Raw genomic sequence first — 15,381 nt, forward strand, 5'->3', positions numbered from 1 at the left:
GGTGAGAACTGGTTAATTTACACACAAGTTGACCTTCGCTAAAAATATCAAAGCATTTTTACTGTAGAAATTTTATCTCTATTTCATCTAAAATGAATTACTCAAAACGACGGTTTCCTGGACAGGGCTTACGTCTAGTTCAAGACTAACATGCCTGTTTGAGCTGTCCTAACTGAAAACAGCTTGCACTGACATCTTAAAATATATCAGTGCCATTGTTTTTTGTGTCAGGGTGCACACCAATATTGTTTATTTTTAAGATATGTTTGAAAAAACTAAATTCTGTCGTTATTTACTAACTCTCATGGTATTAAAAACCTGTATAAATGTATTTGTTCTGATGAACACGAAGGAAGATATGAGGAATGTTTGTAACCAAACTGTTTGCGAGTCCCATTCCCTTCCATATTCTTTTTTCCTATTATGGAAGTGAAAAGGGCTCATGATCGTTTGGTTACAAACATTCCTCAAAATATCTTCTTTTGTGTTCATTAGAACAAAGAAATGTATACACTCTAAGAAAGAATCTGTTAATCTTTTTACACTTTTTTTGTGTTATGCTACAGGTGTATGATAGAGCCCAAAATGACACATAATGTGTTGAAACATTATGTGTCATTTTGGGCTCTATCATACACCCGGCGCAATGCAGTGCAATGCGTGACGCAAGGGTCTTTTGCTAGTTTCAACCCCGCGCATTTATCATTTTCACGTTTAGCGCCACGTTGTTTAAATAGCAAAAGCATTTGCGCCCACTTTTGCGCCCATGGGCGTTCTGGTCTGAAAACGAGGTGTGTTCAGGCGCATTGTTGGCGCGTTGCTATTTTGAGGCAACTAAAATAGACTATGCCATTGACCAACAAAAACCTGGGGCAATATGTTTTTTTGTTATTTAAAGTGCGCAGTAAATTATGCGTCTATTAATGGGACGACAACGCAGGTTTTCTTATCACATACATGAATGCGCAGCACAACAAAAACACTTTTAAACATGAAGGATTAAAGGATTGATGGTAAAAGATTATTATTGAGTCTCTTGGACATAAATGAGGACTGATTATGAGACGTTAGAAGGCGTAAAGAGCTGCTTCACCTGTAGCCTGGTAAGTAAATAAATGCTTTGCTTTAAACAAATGCATCTCTTTAAATGTTTTAAATGCTACCTTACGGATTTATTGTATATGATGACACTGTACCTGTGGATATGATGAGATGAGGACCGTTGTTAAGTAATGCTTTTTTTAAAAAAACATGGCGCTGTTCTAGTGCTGAAACGCTTCGGCTCTCCGCGCGTTTGTAAATTCTTTCTCTCTTTGTATTTTTAGAGTACAAACCTTTTCTTGTATATTTGCAAATTATTTTATGAGATTACAGTGATTATGTAAGATATCAATACATTTACAGCAATTAAAAGCCTGCTATTTGTACTTCTATGACTGAAAGAAAATGTCTTTTAAAGATTTTAATCCAAAAAATTTAAATTGCAATAAAAATGAAAACACATTTTTTTTACATTATGCTTAAACTGGTGGTCTTCTTCCTCCGCTTAGTTTTTCAGTTTACAAAGTCTGTCATCTAAATAGGGATTAGACATAGCGCCAGCGCAACTGGCTTTTAAAGGGGATGAGACTCTCATTGGTTTATTGCACATTACGCCCAAAACACACCCATTACTCATTATGAAAATATGAGCAACGCACAAACCATATTTCCCATCGTTAAATTAGCAAAAGTGGCATCGGACATGCCCGTTTAGACCGTGCGCCTTAGACAATGCACTTAGATTGTTAAAATAGGGCCCTTTGGGTTGGTTTTGTGTTTAAAGGGCCCATATTTTGTGTCTAAAAAGCACATTACTTTGTGTATTTGGTGTAATGCAATGTGTTAGGGTGGTTTATGATTCAAAAAACGCATTATTTTCCACATACTGTACATTTTTGTAGCACCTTTTGTAGCACATTTTTGATGTCCCGCCCATCTGTAACAGGTTGTTTTGCACATAGCCCATGGTTTTGAGAAAATGTAACAGATTGGTAAGGTAAGGTGAACGACAAACAAGCGCTAATCTGCACTGCACAAAAGCTAATCTGCACCGCCCATCTGTAACAGGTTGTTTTGCACATAGCCCATCGTTGTGAGAAAATGTAACAGATTGGTAAGGTAAGGTGAACGACAAACAAGCGCTAATCTGCACTGCACAAAACTCGAGTTTGAATCGTCAGTAGGAAATTTATTAAATATGAAAACTTCGGCTACTAACAGGATGTCAGTCAGCAGAACCAGAGTGTAGTTGGAATTGCTCCACTTTTTAGACGAAGCTTTGTGTACATCCAGCCTTGTAACTCCCCCGTGTTTATAAAGTAGTCCTTTCGTCAAACGTGCAGCACACAATCGAACATTTGAGCTGTACTGTTCTGAAACAGTGTTGTAAATAAACCCTTGAACGAGCCGTTTTAGGTAGGGGTGGATGAGGCTTCACTTTTAAAAAGAAGATCTCTTTGGATTTGAAACTTTCATTTTTGCAACTTTACAGATCTTTTACGTGCACAAACATAATTTAACACTCTAAAAACAAAGAAAAACATGAAATCGGGTCATGTGACTTCTTTAAATAAATAAAAGGGACAATACAAGATGTGTTTAAAAAAGTGTGTTGTTCTAATAATAATACAAAGATGTGTCTAAAATGTATTGTTTTAACACAACCGTTTTAAGAGTGTACAGGCTTGTAACAACATGAGAGTGAGTAAATGATGACAGAATTTTGGGTGAACTATCCCTTTAAAAGTCCAAATATAACTAAGGCCTGGATTAGTTTAAACCCTGTCTGGGAAAGTCCTGATGGATTTCCTTATTTATAATAACAAAATGATGCTGCAAGTTATCTATTTTTATTGGTGTTGTTTGTGAGGAATGTGCAAGGAAAAATAACACAAAAATCTATATTTTTAATAAAAATAATCCAAAACACAGTTTCAAGTATCAAGGACTTTTTCTTTATAATCTAATTTTAGAACCTGCCGTTTGCTTCTATTGACACAAAAAGCAAACAGAATTTGAATTCCTTTGTGAAATTGCACAGTAAACAAGTAGTCCCAGAATAAGGATGAGATAAAAAAACAGTTTCAGTTTATTTAATTTTCAATTAGCCTAATAATTAAATGAATGTTTTCTTACCGCTGAGAATCTCATTGTTGCTGCCCCAGAAGTCTGCAGCCTTGGATGGCCTGTTGTACAACTCATCTCTGTTAGCAGCCAGAATAAGCCTGCAGAAGCAAAAGGGATAAAGGTCACATAACACAATCTCTTTCACAGTATGCCTCAAACATACAATTACCATAACAACACATACTGTATCTCTACCACATAACACCACCTCTAGAAACAAGCGTAGAGTCTCATGATATCATAACTCGTCATGCTTTGCTATGTGATGTCCTTTCTCATTGATAACTCAGAATTTATTATACTGTAATAAGGCTGATCTTTGGCCAGGATTCCTGAGCAAGTTAGAAAGATGGAGGCCGCCAGTGTAAGGTGAGCTTAGAGATCACATGTGCAACTAAATGTGTTTATCTCAAACTGATCCCATGGGAGCGGTAGATGATTTGCCAGCCACACACCTAAAGCCCAAAGGAGGCTCAGCTGTGATGCTGATGTGAGGCTTTCTCTACCAAACAAATTTTGTAATGAGTAAACAGACACTGCAAATGGTTGTACAGTAACAATTAAGCAACAAATAAAAATGCTAATATAAATCTAAATATACTTTAGTAACATACACTCTAAAAACAAACGGTGCTATATAGCACCAAAAGTGGTTCTTTGCTCGTAATCATAGAAGAACCGTTTTTAGTGCCATATAGCACCGGTGAAGCACCAGTGAAGCACCTGTGTAGAACCATATAGTGCTATGTAGAACCAAATGTGGTGCTATAGTGGTGCTATATGGCACCTATATGGTTCTACACAGGTGCTTCACCGGTGCTATATGGCACTAAAAACGGTTCTTCTATGGTTACGATTCAAATCAACAGTTTTGGTAAACGCGATTCCACCTCATTCCCAGGCCTAGGTAACGCGAATGGCACGAATTGAACGTTGCCGCCGCAAACGTGCGAGTTGAAAAATTTGAACTTTGGCAGAAAAACGTGCCGCGTTAGGAGCTTGCTCTAGTAGTTACGAGATTACAGGAAGCGAGTGGAGTTGCAGAACCCCCTCCCATGAAGCGAATTTCCGCGTGAATGTCTCGATGGCTAGAATTTCACGCGCAAATAAAGCGAGTAAACTCAAAATGTGCAAGTGGCAAACTAGATGCAGTAAACGCAAATTTGACGCATCAAACGCGGCTGGTGTGAACCGACGGTTATTTAAGGTTCACATCAGACGCAGTAGAGGCGGTAAGCACGAGTGATTTACATGTTAAGTCAACGCAAAGACGTGATTAGGCGTCTTGCGGTGCGGCAGGGCGCGAATGGCGTGTTCCGCGCGGCGAGGGTGGAGCGTTCCCCATGCATTGAGCGTTGTTGAGGGAACGCGCAAGTTAAAAAATCTGAACTTCGGCGGATTTCCACGCGCATTAACCAATCAGGACCTTGTTGTAGTAGTGACATGATTACAGGAAGCGAGCGGAGAAGCCCCTCCCATGACGCGAATTTCCGTGTGAATGTTTCAAATGACTAGAATTTCACGCGCAAAAGAAGCGAGTAAACTCAAATGTTTAAGCGTCCAACTACGTGCGAATAGCACATTTTTGCAGCCTCTACCACGGCTGGTGTGAATGCACCATTAGAGTGTAATCTATAGCAATTGGCTGAATGGCGTATTGACTATAAAACTGTATTAGCTGATTGCATTGTCGCTAACTTCCTTATTGGCGAACCCCTAATAGGGATATGCAGTACCAAGTATTTCCTGAACTGAAACCATGATCACAGAAGCCTGTCAGTGTGCATAGGTCTCAGATTTTGCCTCCGTGCCAAAAACTTGAGAGAGGGAGAGAGACAGAGAGAGAGAGAAAGATCATGGGGATTGGGATAGATTGATCTGCAATGGTTGATGCTCCCCGGGAATATGCGCTATTTCTACTAAAGACAGCTTGCAAAGCAGAAAAGCTCCTCTCCATACGAAAACAACTTAGTGGCTGACAATGGCAATTAGACCAGACCTTGGGCAAGGTTATCAACCTCTTCGTCAGCCCAAATAGAGAGAAATTTATTCTCATTGAAATAGAAAAATGGCTGGTCACAAAGAGAGATGAAAAGAAGTCAAGGGGAGATCTAGAGGCAGGTTTTGGACAACAGAAGGAGAAACAGAAATACAAATATACCTGTGTGTTTTATGTTTGCTCTGTATCCCTATCCACTCTATACAAGATTGAAAAAATATATAAAGTTTTATATAATGATCTGAAGCTTAAGCAAAAATCTAAAGTTAAGCAATATTTTAAAATAATTTATCCCTGAAAGGTTTTATCATTTCCAAAATATTGGCACTAGGTGGATCTGTTATAGTCACATCAGTCGCCACGACCATTTTGATGTAAAGCGACGTAATCCTCCTTCCTTACTTTTTAAACGATTAGTCCATTTTCTTAAAAAATATCCAGATAATTTACTCACCACCATGTCATTCAAAATGTTGATGTCTTTCTTTGTTCAGTCAAAAAGAAATTATGTTTTTTGAGGAAAACATTGCAGGATTTCTCTCATTTTAATGGACTTTAATGGACCCCAACACGTAACAGTTTTAATAAAATTGCAGTTTCAACGGAGTTTCAAAGGACTCTAAACGATCCCAAACGAGGCATAAGGGTCTTATCTAGTGAAACGATTGTAGTTTTTGACAAGAAAAATAAAAAATATGCACTTTTAAACCACAACTTCTCATCTATCTCCGGTCCTGCGACCTCACGTAATTGCGTAAAAAACATAATTTCTTCTCGACTGAACAAAGAAAGACATCAACATTTTGGATGACATGGTGGTGAGTAAATTATCTGGATTTTTTTTAAGAAAATTGACTAATCCTTTAAAGGGGACATCAGAGCTGCTGACTGGGAATGTCAAGTTAAATGTTAACATGAAACATCAAATACTTTCAAAGAGATGTTTATTCCCCCAAATGTATCCGATGGAAGGCAGAACAGTTTTGAACTCTAATAAACTTTGCAATAATTGTATGCTTCTTTTCAGGCATCATTAATTTATAGGGCGTTTCGGTTTTTAAGATGGATTTATGCAACTGACCTGAATGCGATGAATCACCGAGCATGAAGCTAATGATACAGGGATGTTTTCTAATGCCAAATTGTGGCCCATGTGGGTAATGGAAGCTCAAAAGGTCAGTGCTAATGATTTGACAAAGTTCTATATCATCGTTTAACAACTTTTTGTCTTAAGTACATTTACAAATAGTACAACTCGTGTACCATCCGCAACACCAAACCTAAAATGCGTTCCCTTTACCACAGATTAAATTTTAATCCTTAAAAAGGAAATATGGACCAGATTTACTAAACAGGGCAAACTAGCGTAAGAGTGCAATTTTGAAAAAAGCCCCAATGGGAGTGGACATTTTTGTGGGTGAATTACTCATAAGGGGCACTTTAAAAAACACAGGTGGAAAAATCAAATTTTCGTAATGACCATGTTATCTACCAAGAACAGCGCAAATTAGTGTAGGGTTTAAGACATGCTTTTTTTAGGCATTAAATAATGGCAAAAATACCAGTAAACTGTGCAACCTTAGTGAATCACGTTGCGTAATTCATTTAAAGGGGACATTTAACAAGACTTTTTTAAGATGTCAAATAAATCCTTGGTGTCCCCAGAGTACATATGTGAAGTTTAAGCTCAAAATACCATATAGATAATTTATTATAGCATGTTAAAAATGCCACTTTGTAGGTGTGAGCCAAAATGTGCCATTTTGGGGTATCTTTTTAAATGCACTAAATGGCAGTGCTGTGGTTGGATAGTGCAGATTAAGGGGTGGTATTATCCCCATCTGACATCATAAGGGGACCCAATTTTCAATTACCTATTTTTCACATGCTTGGAAAAATGGTGACTGGGTTGCTATTTTTCACATTTTCTAGGTTGATGGAAGCACTGGGGGACCCAATTATAGCACTTAAAAATAGAGAAAAAGTCACATTTTCATGATATGTCCCCTTTAAATACTCTCCTCCCATAATTTACAGGAAAGATTTGAAAAGGAAACTCCTACAAATACGTATGCAAAACGCTCTAAAAATCCATATGGGAAACGGTCAGTTCCAATAATAACTGCCCATGCCTTTATACCTGACAGTAGTTCAGACAAAAGACGGTTTGCACTGGCACAAACTGTTAGTAAATCTGACCCTAAATGGTGCTCACTACAAAATTATGATGATTAATTATTTTGACAGCTCTATATTTTTAAGCTAAATTTCAAAATATTACCCATAATATAGATAAACCAAAATCTTTTAAAGCACTCCTGGGGTAAACTGTATATGTACCTCTAGATGAGAATCACTGGTCCATGTGGATCTAATTTTCAATGTTGCTATGTAACAGGATCCAAAACAGCAGAAATATGTCAGTGAATTAATGTAACTAAATGTTGGTAAACTCTGTGCACTTACAAAACTTACAGCGCATTGTAGATTTGTAAACAAGGTAGTTGTACCCTAAATCCATCCAAAACACCTTTACGACACAACTTTATTGATTAGATTTCACCTCCTGGGCAGAGTCATCTGTGACACTGAAACGCTGTGACTGAATCTCACTTTTAGATAATCAAATTACACCTTGCTGGGCAAGAATTCTGATTAGCATAGCATGTTACAATCTTACAGCATAACAGAAGTAACCTCTCTGCAATGAAGGGAGGGGGCATTAGCATAGCACACAAACCGATGACATATTAGGGACACAATGATCACCATGTAAGAACAATTGTGAAAAAACAGCTTGCCTAAGAGGCTCTTGCCATTATGCAAACCTTAAGGAACTGGGTAGAGGTCATTTGGGCTTGTCCTGCTCATTAACTCATATTACTGCATACACTGTTCTGTTAAAAGTTATAGCAACTCATAAAAACAAGCTGAAATTGCTTAACTTTAATAAGTTAAAGTGTAGATAAAATTTTAAATATTAAGTTTACTTACTATTGGCACAGCTAATTAAAAAAAACTTGTAAATTTAAGGCAGCTAAAACTTTGTCAGTGTAGTGCAGAGCACACAAAACAGCTTAACCAAAATTTGTACCCAGGGGGTTAAAATACATTCAGTCGTTTTGGTTTAGGTATAAATTGTATTTATCACCGTTCACCTCAGATAAGTTAATTATTATGTATGTCAATTATACATATTTACTTTATTACTTTATTTCCATAACTACATAATTATAAAAAACAAACTAAAAGCGTAAAATGCATAGGACAGGTCTCTTCTTGAGTATCTACTTATATCAGATCTATCAGGGCTTCTGGGAGCAGGTGCACTACCTGTAGGCATTTTTAGAGGCAGGCCGAGGGTCAAATTTCAAAAAGATGATGCACATGAGGAGGTCACTGATGGCAGGAGTTTTCAATCACAGTGAGGTCTGAGATCAGAGCCGGGACGTGCTAGGTGGTAGAAAAAGAGATGAAGAAAATAATGAAATCATGCATTTTGGATTTGAGAAGACAAAAGAAGCAAGCAGACATTGGAGAGTAATCAAATAAACATATATGTCAGCTCCCACTTTAAAGATATACTGGCCCAAATATTGAGCGATAGAAAATTATTGAAACTCTGACAAGCAGAAATTATCTTTTGTGTCAGTGCAAAAGTATCTGGATTAGAAACTTGACGTTGACCTAACAGATTTAATAACTGAAGCACAGATATGCCATTGTCATTTGTCCTTTAAACAAAGTATTGTACACAGGGAAAAATTTACTATTTAATAATACTTCTTGCAGTTTTACTGTATGAGTTGACAGATATGCATGCTGAACACAATACCAGTCATTTGTTATCGTAATTACCGGTATTTTGTGATGACACGACACGTGACCTTCAACTCAAAGCTGTTCACGTCCTCGAACTGGGAATTATGTTTCTTTGGCAACATCAAATTGAATCCGCGTGAAATAATATCGTTGGCAGCTGTAAAATACACAATTAAAACATTAAATTACATTTTAATACTTCTGCCAGTTATTGCAGAACACACAAAGTGCGCCGCCAGGTAACAAAAATAACATATTGAAAGTGCTTCTGCGTGAGGTTGCAGCTGTTCTAGTCGTAGCGCTCAGGAAGCCCTCAGCCCACAAGTTGTAATTACGAACTCTACGAGGACGTGAACGCTTTTACAAGTTGTAATCTTGTAATTACGATATTGCGTAAACGCACCTAATAACAATGAGCATTTTAAGACGTTCAACTGTGTTCTCATTTACTAAATTTGATCTACATTAACGCAACACTCTATCCTTTGTGATCCAACACGGATTAATGATGGGAAATTATTTAGCAGGTTTAATGTCAGAGTTGTGTCGGTAGTTTGACAGATAGCATGCTAGCAGTACTTGCTAACTGGATGGCTAAACTGAACACGAACAAAAGCGAACACAGAGAGTTACATTCTTCTCTTTTGATATAACAAATGATTTGAGATTTTACTCACAGATCCATGTGTTCATTATCAAATCATTCTGCTGTTGAGTGGTAAGTTATCCAACAAGACTGGCTAATTCTGAATCTGCACTACTGTAAACGCTAAACCAATCTCACGTTGACGTTTTCTGAGAACACGGTTCTGATTGGCTGAACTGTAACTCGAAAGCGAGGGTAGCACCGCCCACATGAAAGCTGTTCAAGGAGAAGCGTTCATTTCGTTTTAAAAATGTATCTTTAAAAAAAAGAAGAAAAAACATGTTTAAAATAATCAGAATATGAAGTTACGAGAAACATAAATAGTTTATGAAAAAAATATAAATTTTTTCATGTTTATTCAGTAAATCAACTTTCCTTTTAATTATTGTTATTTCGTTCTACATATAGTCACGTATTTTTATTTTAACTTTCTCTAAAAGTACTTTTTTGCAATTGATCAGATAATATTCTGTAAAGCATTTGATTTCGATGCCCCAGGCATTTATTGACAGCGATTTAACCAATGAAATGCTGTTTGTGATGACAGGGATTCACCAATGATATAAATATTTCCCTCAGCGGTACGGGGGCGGGATTTAACTGGCGTCTTTCATTTGACAATCTTTATTACGTTTCTAATACTATTAATCTTGTTTCACCGGACAAGTTACAGTGTACAGAGATTATAATAATATAGACAGATGTCGAGACATCTTAACTGGGGAACATAATAAGAACCCATTCGTTTATTACAATCGAAATTTGGTAATATCAACCTTAAGATTATTTTGTATGTGTAGTATTTTGTATAAATAAGTTAGAAGTTGATAATACGTTTGTCAATTAAAAACAAGTTACTATCTCAACAGCTCAGCGCGCGCGCTTCAGACTCAGCCAGTCAGTCAGTCAGCCTCGGAAGAGTCCAATAGCGGAGGGTTTTGTTGTCCGCACTGGGAAGCATCGTGACAATCATTTTACAAGTCACTTATTAGCATTTAAATTGCAAGGTTCTCGTACTATACACGTTTGATTTAAAAAGTAACAGTATTGAGTTGTTAAATCAGCGAGGGATGCATCAGGCTTTAGCTCATCATCGTGGACTCATCCGCAGATACTGTTGACAAGTTGAACGAGTGTGCTGCGACTGCTGTCCTCAAAGAGGAGCGAGGTAAGACTACTCATTCTTCTGCGCCACTATACCATATTATTTCATTTAGAAACTTAAGTTAATATCACAAACCAGAAGATTATGTGCATTACTACTGCTGCATTTGTGTACGCATCTCAGCTGATCGAGCGATTCTGGTATTTACTGTCCATCAGTGCAACTGATTTTACTACAGTGCGTTATAGAAATCATCAATAAGTGTGTTTTAATAATCAATAAGTGCGATATGAATTTGGGCAAGCATCACTTGGTATACAACTGATATTTACGGTGCGATGTTTGGAGGCAGCGCATCATTACGTTTGATAGTAACACGCGTGCACAATGAGGTATAACCATTTAATTTGACCGTAATCGTGTTTTATTACGATTATTATCCATAGAAACAGTTCTAGAGTTAGGATTTAGGAGGAATTTATTTGGAAATAACATGCAAACGAATAAACCAGAATGAAGTGCATTTGATCTGGATACATTACTCACGAGCTCCTCCGTATTTAAAACACTGAGGTTACAGCCTGTCGTAGAAAGGGGGTCCCAGATGCATTGCTGTATCCATGACGTATTTCAGATGAAGATACCACTTGCACAGTTGGCGTTATGTTTTGTGCACGATGAATGCAATGCAGCAGTAATCTATTTTAATCCTTTTTATTGTTCTTGGGTATATGAAAGCATTTATCATTCATGTTGATTAAAATGTTCTATTTGTGAAAGTCCAGCAGTTCATTGCCATATCTGAAATATGTTTTGGGGTTGAAATAGTTCATTGTGTACAGTATGTTCCTCTTTCCCTCTATATTCATGAGGAAAAGTAGCTGGAGTGACATTGGTCTGGATGAATCATGGCAGATTATGAATGATACTGTAGCAGGTGTCCTCAATTTAAAGGCTTATGAGGTTATATTTCTGTTTTTGTGAAGGACCAACACAAACAGATGTTTTCACTTAATAAGATATTGTCATCATTTAATGCAGTAATTGTGAAATCTGTTGCTTTATTAGCAATTTCCCACCACCCACTCGGGTCATTGTCATGTAATGAAAGCGGAGAACTAAATATGTATTGCCCTGCATCCACTACGATGGCAATTCAGACAGAATTACAGTACAGTACCTCGAAGGGTTCATCTCTAGGAGATGAAAAATCTCTTGTAACTTCACAGACCCGGTTGTCAATGCTAATAAAGCAGTGGGTGCTGGGGTGGGCATACAGTTTCTCATTGGTGCCTGATTTACTTTTTTCCATTTATCCTTTATTTAAACCTAATGTGAACCATGCCGCCTGTAATTCTCAGCTTGACTTTCAAGTGCATGTGTAAATCTTTCACTTTTTTTGCAGTAATGGTTCATTAGTGGGCTCAAGGACACTTGACTATGTCTGAAGTCATATTCATAACATTTTGAAATAGTTGTCTTATATATTTAAGCTGAACTGTTCTTTAAAAACTCTAAGCGTAGTTGAGATTGTGAGCTTAAATCAAGCAGCGCTGTCGTTCGTGGCACATTAAGCAGCTTTGCTTGTCAGAGCAATGCTGAAATATTGAGAATATGCAGCGTTATGCAAAGAGATACCCTTCTGTTTCATTATAGTTTGTGAAAGTTATATTGTTTTTGAAACCATTGTTTTAATGTGGTTCGGAGAGAGATGCTGTGAAAGTCATTGTACTGCTTATTTCATCAGGTGGAGAGATTTTGGTGCGTTTACATAAATTTATAGCCATCATTGTTGCAGAGCAGCCGGTGAAGAATACATGCATATGTTTTATTGCTCTTCTTCAGCATTTTACAGCTCAGCTCTGTGACGTTTTGGTAGATAGATGAAAGCTGACAGAGCCCAAGCTTGAGTCTGCAAAGGGTCTTCTGTAGAGAGCAAATTACAGACAGGATGAGTCTCAGACTGTTTAATAAATGTTTGATATAAAGCTCACATATATACGACGTAGATTATGGAAATCATGCTAAAGCAAAGTTTGAATATTTGAGCTCCACTTTGATTTGTAGTGTGTCTATGCATCTTTGTCTTGACTTTGACTTTTAGCCCCCAGTAGCTGTGCTCATGAACAATAACTGAGGAATGTAAGCCCCTCAGTTTTGCCTCTAGCTCATTTCATATGCTAATGAAGTGTCTTGGTTAAAGGGGTAGTTCACTCAAAAATGAAAATTTGTTTGCATTAACTCACCCTCATGTTGTTACAAACATGTATTCATTTCTTTGTTCTGTTGAACACAAATATATTTTTAGCCACGTTTGTAACCAAATGGTTTTTGAGCCCCATTGACTTTAATAGTAGTATTGTTTCCTACTATAGAAGTCAATGGTGCTTCTGTTTCCTGCTTCATTACAAATCAATTTCTGTGTGTTCGGCAGAACAAAGAAATTTATACAGGTTTGTTGAGGGTGAGTTAATAATTTTTGGGTGAACTGTCCCTTTAAGATCGCCATGTCTCTTTTTTACTTATAGATGGTATGCATTGACGTCACTTTTCCACATGACCACGCAAGAGCTCGCCTGGTTGAGTGGCAAAACGTTCAACAAAATGGCTGGTTTTCATAGGGGCTGCTGCAAAAATGCCAGTTAAACTGACTATTATCAGCTTAAATTGGGTTTAGTTGGACTTGATAGCAGAGGTGGACAATACTTAGTTACATTAGTTACATTTTCCAAGCATCTTTGCTTTATTAGGATGTTTTAATTGGGAAAAATGTTACTTCACTACATTCTAAATCATAGAATCATACTGTGTATTCTTTAATATTGCATATTAAAATTTATTTTATACCTAATTACATTTAAATTGTGTACTTTTACTTGAGTAAAAGTATGTTAATGTACTTAAATATTAAATGTTAAACAAAAACATATTATTTATGTAATGTAACGGAGTAAAAAATATGATAATATGCGTTGGGATGTATGTTTTACAAAGAAAAACACTAATAAAATACAAATACTTGAAAAAATAAGTTTAAGCAGAAAGTAAAAACTATAATAGTGACCCTAGCAACTTGTCAACCCACCTTTGGTCTGTGGACGTTGGAATGAACAATCAATTTACTTCTCCTTACGGTGTTTTTTGGCAGTCTGTAAAACGATAGAATTCTTGTTAATCTGTTAGTACAGTCTTTCGCACAACAGCTTTTTCCCATTTAGACACATTTTCACCGTGTTTTCGCTGATGTCACGCTGTACTCAAATGCTGCCGCTCTGTCTTTTGCCACTCATTGGGCGTAACCGCAGTCCCTCTCACCGACGGTGATGTCATGTGCATGCATACCCTCTATTCAGAATCATTGAATCTTTCTCATATCTTTTTTGCCGTTTTGTAATCCTATATGCTAACTGTAGTCATGGAGGTCTGTATCTGTTATCCAAATAGTGAAGTAATTCTTAAATAAACAAGTCTTGATTATAGCAATAGTGGTAAAAAATGACCTCATTCATTGTTTACATACACACATCATGATGCAGTATTAACAACAACAAATTGTTTTTGTCTGTTTATTTGACCATCTTTGAGTAAAATGGCCATAGTATGTGGGAGACAGTGGGAGGTTTCCGTGTGAGAGTGAATGAGTCTTTATTACCACACACCTGTTTGATGGCTCCGCTTGCCTTTCTGTCCCAGGCCATTTGGTATGCTGCAAAAATCCACGACCGGGTGATACTGACTCTCCTTGGCACAGTTTGTGGCACCTGCTCTGAATAATGCGTACTGCTAAATAGCCTTTTTCGGTGGTGTCGCGAAGCCGACATCTTATTTTACTATGCCCTAAATATCTGTAATCTGGCTTTATTGGGTCATAAATCATGTGGAAAAAGTTAGAATGTACTTGCGGAAAACAAGAAATTAGTATGCAGAACAGTGAATCCTTTTTGTTTCTGCTGCTGTGGGACTGTTTGTTTGATTGAGAAGGTCTAAGAAATGTCAGGCCTTACTCAGATTGAAGGATGCAGGCATATATTTTTCCAAATCTCTGAATTAAACACACACACACACACACACACACACACACACACACACACACACACACACACACACACACACACACTCACACACGTATGCATCAGACTAGTGAATACAGTATTAAGCATCAGGTTGGCCCTTAGTAACCCCTAATTATTGCTTTTTCTAAGACCTTACATTAGATTATAGGAGTAATGAATTAGCATGAGGAACTATTCTTTAATTTTAATGTTGGGTGGCAAAGCAAACAACACCTGAAGAAGAGCCAACTGGAGGATTTGTAATTGTTGGTGAGGTAAAATGTTTTGCTGGAATTAGCTGCCAATGCGACAACTCATGGTACAGTGAAGAAAATAAGTATTTGAACACCCTGCTATTTTGCAAGTTCTCCCACTTAGAAATCATGGAGGCGTCTGAAATTTCCTCGTAGGTGCATGTCCACTGTGAGAGACATAACAAAAAACATAACATTCTTACAGAGCCACTTCTTGGTTATCCTGGCTGTGTGCTTCGGGTAATTGTCATATTGGAAGACCCAGCCTCGACCCATCTTCAATGCTCTAACTGAGGGAAGGAGGTTGTTCCCCAGAATCTCGCAATGCATGGCCC

The 15,381-nt window shown here is 37.3% G+C and overlaps 2 protein-coding genes across 8 annotated transcripts in view; one reads left to right on the plus strand and one right to left on the minus strand.

Moving 5' to 3' along the window:
- tango2 (transport and golgi organization 2 homolog (Drosophila)) overlaps positions 1-9,824 on the minus strand; it is a 30,430-nt gene extending 20,606 nt beyond the window's left edge. Inside the window, exons 1-4 of one of the 2 annotated variants that reach the window (XM_055199156.2) lie at positions 9,667-9,820; positions 9,026-9,146; positions 8,501-8,620; positions 3,178-3,266 (exon numbers count right to left, since the gene is read on the minus strand). In XM_055199156.2, coding sequence (XP_055055131.2) covers positions 3,178-3,266; positions 8,501-8,556 — 145 coding nt within the window. In that variant the 5' untranslated portion in view covers positions 8,557-8,620; positions 9,026-9,146; positions 9,667-9,820. Of the gene's footprint in view, positions 1-3,177; positions 3,267-8,500; positions 8,621-9,025; positions 9,147-9,666 lie in introns of both variants that reach the window. The other variant, XM_055199158.2, reaches the window with a different exon arrangement.
- A 690-nt stretch (positions 9,825-10,514) lies between these two features.
- arvcfb (ARVCF delta catenin family member b) overlaps positions 10,515-15,381 on the plus strand; it is a 292,272-nt gene continuing 287,405 nt past the window's right edge. For 3 of the 6 annotated variants that reach the window (XM_055199149.2, XM_073860780.1, XM_055199152.2), the window contains exon 1: positions 10,516-10,803. The gene's annotated coding sequence lies outside the window, so the exon portion shown is untranslated. Of the gene's footprint in view, positions 10,804-15,381 lie in introns of all 6 variants that reach the window. The other 3 variants (XM_055199147.2, XM_055199145.2, XM_055199150.2) reach the window with 2 other exon arrangements.

Source organism: Misgurnus anguillicaudatus, chromosome 22 (genome assembly GCF_027580225.2).
Source record: "Misgurnus anguillicaudatus chromosome 22, ASM2758022v2, whole genome shotgun sequence".
In the NCBI taxonomy this organism is placed as follows: domain Eukaryota; kingdom Metazoa; phylum Chordata; class Actinopteri; order Cypriniformes; family Cobitidae; genus Misgurnus; species Misgurnus anguillicaudatus.